At 45.8% G+C, this 5,287-nt stretch overlaps 1 protein-coding gene across 1 annotated transcript; it reads right to left on the reverse strand.

The window, feature by feature from the left end:
- Positions 1-466: 466 nt before the first annotated feature.
- On the reverse strand, positions 467-4,840 carry LOC136675147 (DNA-directed RNA polymerase II subunit RPB1-like). The gene is made up of 2 exons (XM_066651571.1): positions 4,781-4,840; positions 467-1,843 (listed from the first exon to the last, which is right to left on the reverse strand). The coding sequence occupies exons 1-2, from the start codon at positions 4,838-4,840 to the stop codon at positions 467-469; spliced, it is 1,437 nt and encodes a 478-aa protein (XP_066507668.1).
- Between the last annotated feature and the right edge of the window lie 447 nt (positions 4,841-5,287).

Here is a 5,287-nt window from a genome sequence, read left to right on the forward strand (position 1 = left end):
AGCACCTGCCGCTGCTCCCTTCGTCTGGAGTGGGAGACAAATAACTGTTGTTCCCCCCGAGGGATTATTACCCATCTTCAGAGCTGCCTCTTTGCTAGCTGTCTCCTCTCAGACTGATAACAGCATTGTGTCCACATCCTGATTGGACTTCAGACTCTTGCTTGTGAGGCTGCTGACACTGTATGACATACTGTTATCTGTAAAATGGACCAAAGCACTGGGCAGAGAGCTGCTACTGGGCTTTTCAGGTACATGCCAGGTACTTTTGTCCTTGTTTATAGATAACAGTGTGTCACACAGAGTCAGACACCACATAAACAAAGCTATTCAAGGCCCTTAGTTCCCAAACAGGGATCAGGACTTTGTGTGGGTTACTTGATTTACAAATGGGGACTTAAACGCAATTGACCCTCTATATACCTTGTGTTCTTTTGTTATACAAACTACACAATTCATAATTACACAGCTAACTCAAATAACAGGAAAGAGTTGTGTAGTTCTCGGAGGTAGGTGTGTAGTTCTCAGAGGGAGGTGTGTAGTTCTCAGAGGGAGGTGTGTAGTTCTGAGAGGGAGGTGTGTAGTTCTGAGAGGGAGGTGTGTAGTTCTCAGAGGGAGGTGTGTAGTTCTGAGAGGTAGGTGTGTAGTTCTCAGAGGGAGGTGTGTAGTTCTCAGAGGGAGGTGTGTAGTTCTGAGAGGGAGGTGTGTAGTTCTCAGAGGGAGGTGTGTAGTTCTCAGAGGGAGGTGTGTAGTTCTCAGAGGGAGGTGTGTAGTTCTCAGAGGGAGGTGTGTAGTTCTCGGAGGTAGGTGTGTAGTTCTCAGAGGGAGGTGTGTAGTTCTCAGAGGGAGGTGTGTAGTTCACAGAGGGAGTTTTGTAGTTCTCAGAGGGAGATGTGTAGTTCTCAGAGGGAGGTGTGTAGTTCTCAGAGGGAGGTGTGTAGTTCTGAGAGGGAGGTGTGTAGTTCTCAGAGGGAGGTGTGCAGTTCTCAGAGGGAGGTGTGCAGTTCTCAGAGGGAGGTGTGTAGTTCGCAGAGGGAGGTGTGTAGTTCGCAGAGGGAGGTGTGTAGTTCTCAGAGGGAGGTGTGTAGTTCTGAGAGGGAGGTGTGCAGTTCTCAGAGGGAGGTGTGCAGTTCTGAGAGGGAGGTGTGCAGTTCTGAGAGGGAGGTGTGCAGTTCTGAGAGGGAGGTGTGCAGTTCTCAGAGGGAGGTGTGCAGTTCTGAGAGGGAGGTGTGTAGTTCTCAGAGGGAGGTGTGCAGTTCTGAGAGGGAGGTGTGTAGTTCTGAGAGGGAGGTGTGTAGTTCTGAGAGGGAGGTGTGCAGTTCTCAGAGGGAGGTGTGCAGTTCTGAGAGGGAGGTGTGTAGTTCGCAGAGGGAGGTGTGTAGTTCGCAGAGGGAGGTGTGTAGTTCTCAGAGGGAGTTTTGTAGTTCTCAGAGGGAGATGTGTAGTTCTCAGAGGGAGGTGTGTAGTTCTCAGAGGGAGGTGTGTAGTTCTGAGAGGGAGGTGTGTAGTTCTCAGAGGGAGGTGTGTAGTTCTCAGAGGGAGGTGTGTAGTTCTCAGAGGGAGGTGTGTAGTTCTCAGAGGGAGATGTGTAGTTCTCAGAGGGAGGTGTGTAGTTCTTAGAGGGAGGTGTGTAGTTCTGAGAGGGAGGTGTGTAGTTCTGAGAGGGAGGTGTGTAGTTCTGAGAGGGAGATGTGTAGTTCTCAGAGGGAGATGTGTAGTTCTCAGAGGGAGGTGTGCAGTTCTCAGAGGGAGGTGTGTAGTTCTGAGAGGGAGGTGTGTAGTTCTGAGAGGGAGGTGTGTAGTTCTCAGAGGGAGGTGTGTAGTTCTCAGAGGGAGGTGTGTAGTTCTCAGAGGGAGGTGTGTAATTTTGAGAGGGTGGGAGTGTAGTTCTGAGAGGGAGGTGTGTAGTTCTGAGAAGGAGGTGTGTAGTTCTCAGAGGGAGGTGTGTAGTTCTCAGAGGGAGGTGTGTAGTTCTCAGAGGGAGGTGTGTAGTTCTCAGAGGGAGGTGTGCAGTTCTCAGAGGGAGGTGTGTAGTTCTCAGAGGGAGGTGTGTAGTTCTGAGAGGGAGGTGTGTAGTTCTCAGAGGGAGGTGTGTAATTTTGAGAGGGTGGGAGTGTATTAGATTCAGCTGGTGTTTCCCAGGATTGTGTTCAGATGAATTCCACCCCACTGAGCTCTCTCCGATCCTGAACACAGGATAAACCAGGACGTCTCTGAAGTGTAACACACACACCCACACCCACACACACACACACACACACACACACACACAGTGCGAGTGTGTGACCTCCTCCCACACTCGGCAGGAGGCTGTGTTTCACTAATAGTGTCTCAGCAGGTGAGCCACACATCCACTCAGCCAGGAGGAGCTCATTTGAAGGCTTTTATTTCTTTCTTTCTGAATGCCTGTCTAACTTTGTGACTGTCTCGCTGCCCGATGCGCTGGCCGCCTGTTGCTGTCTGTCTACATGACTTCCTATCTACCTGTCTGTCTGCCTGTGTATGTTCGTCTTCCTGTTTAACAGTCTATCTAGCTGTCTGTCGATCTCTCAGTCTGCCTGTGAGCCTCTTGCTCTGTTTGTCTGTCTGTGTTTCTGACTCTCACTGAGTCTGATTGTTTGCCTGTCTGTCTGTCTGTCTGTGAGCCTCTCACTATGTCTGTCTATCTCTGAGGCCTGTAGAGAGTATCACACTCCAGCTTCAAACCTAAGGAACGTCCTGGAGGCGATAAAAAGATGTTGCATTGCATCAGGTCAGGGAGAATTCCCTGAACCCCACGTCTCATTCGGAAGTTTAAAGTGACAGTCTGAGGAAAACTCCAACGTACACTATCATACTTTCCCCAAATAATCAGTTAGCCAAAGCATACTTTGTGTCTATAAGCTATTGTAGCTAACAACTAATGCAATATTATCAATAGAACATCAGAATCTGTAAACATTCATTGACACTAATGTTTAACACCTGAATTAATGATTTGTTTATTACTAGTTATAGTGCTTGGTTTCTTCCCAGTCCAGACACAGACATACAGTTCTGTACAAATGCTTTACTCTCCAGAGATTGTGAGATTTAAAAAGCTATTTATCTGAGCAGTAAGTGTTTATTTGCTAAAACAAACAAACAAACAAACAACACCCAACATTAGAATGAACCCAATCACATTACTCCAGTGTGATCCTCTGTGTGTGAATCCGTTGTTTAACTTTGTCCAAACCTCTCCTTGTAGAGTCCGTATTATTTGAGGTTATCATCCATTCATTCATTGTCTGTAACCCTTATCCAGTTCAGGGTCGCGGTGGGTCCAGAGCCGACCTGGAATCATTGGGCGCAAGGCGGGATTACACCCTGGAGGGGGCGCCAGTCTTTCACAGGGCAACACGGACACACACACATTCACTCACACACTCACATCTATGGACACTTTTGAGTTGCCAATCCACCTACCAATGTGTGTTTTTGGACTGTGGGAGGAAACCGGAGCACCCGGAGGAAACCCACGCAGACACAGAGAGAACACACCACACTCCTCACAGACATTCACCAGGCGGAAACCTACGCAGACACAGAGAGAACACACCACATTCCTCACAGACAGTCACCCGGAGGAAACCCATGCAGACACAGGGAGAACACACCACACTCCTCACAGACAGTCACCCGGAGGAAACCCACGCAGACACAGGGAGAACACACCACACTCCTCACTGACAGTCACCCGGAGCGGGAATCGAACCCACAACCTCCAGGCCCCTGGAGCTGTGTCACTGCGACACTACCTGCTGCGCCACCGTGCCGCCCGGTTATCAAAAACAAAACATCGTATTAGTATTTACTGTGATTATATAGAACTTTTTACAAGCCCCACATTCACTGAGAAGGCATTAGTTTAAATATATATCATTATCTTCGGTGCCTAAGACCTCTAAACACTACTGTACATTGGTAGATGAAATGGTAATTAATCTCTGGTAAATAATAGTGTCCACAGTTGTGAGTGTGTGAGTGACTGGTGAGGTGCTCTGTCAAAGGTGTGTCCTTGCTTTGCGCCCAGTGATTAAAAGGTAGGCTCCAGACTCACTGCGACCCTGACCAGGATGGAGCGGTTACAGAAGATGAATGAATGAATTAATTAATGAATGAATAATTACGAGGTTACAGTTTTAAATTATTGTATTTGTCTTAAAAATAGAGACATGAAAACGTGTTTTACACACTCACTATAACTACATAACTCACGTGAGAACTGAGTAATAAATGCTCTATAAATAAAATAGATCTGAACAGAAATGTATAAGTAGTCCATTAATTTCTAAAATAAAATGAATTAAAGGAGTAATTTCATGTTAATTCTATTATACAGTAAGAGTCACATATTAATGTGTAATTAATTATAAATTAAAAGTTAATAGAAGCATTATAAGCCAGTGTTATTACAAACAGTGACTAATTTTACAGAGTGCAGGGTTTGTGTGTGTGTGTGTGAGTATACACATGTTGTAACACGGCTTTATCAGAACAAACAGACATTGGCCAAGAACCGCCAAGAGGACAGGATTTTCTTTTTCTTTTTCTTTTTTTTTTTTTGACTCCCACTAAAAACGCACTGGGCGCATTTATTCGTACCTTGTTTTGTTTACTGCCTAAAGCACTTCGTATTTGTCTTTGTAGCGACTCATGAATTATTCAGCACCTCCTCTGCTGAAATTGATGATCTTTAACTTTGTCGACTTTCATCCATATGCATATATATTCATTTATCTATTCCCCCCCGTTCCATTACCCGCAGGAATAAAGGATCCGAGGGGGTGGCCCATATGTCAGCAGGAATGTTTAGAGCCATATTACCTGACACCGGCCTTTCTTTTCTCCTGCTGAAAATTCCCGAATTAAATCCAGCCACGCTCCGAGGGGCCGGAGTTATTTAGGCTGGGGTAAATGCTCTCGGAAAAGGGCACGCTGAAAAGCGGAACAGCTGATGATGTAGCAATACGTTCTCACAAACAAGCTGACCACCATAAACACACACAGCTCATATATTCATGCATGGCCAAACAGGCGCCATTTCCAGGCTCACGTTAGATTTGATATTTGAAAGGCCGATGCTTCCACGTGCTTTATCAAATATGGTATGTATAGACAGATCATGCACATCGACTGTATGGTGTATACATAGATATATTAAATATCTTCAACAATACATGTTTCCAGTGTGTGAAATATATATATGAGTTTGTAAATTTAAAACAAATGACTTGTTTATGAGGACATATGGGAGATTACCTGAATT

This window comes from Hoplias malabaricus, chromosome 18, assembly GCF_029633855.1.
Source record: "Hoplias malabaricus isolate fHopMal1 chromosome 18, fHopMal1.hap1, whole genome shotgun sequence".
NCBI lineage: Eukaryota > Metazoa > Chordata > Actinopteri > Characiformes > Erythrinidae > Hoplias > Hoplias malabaricus.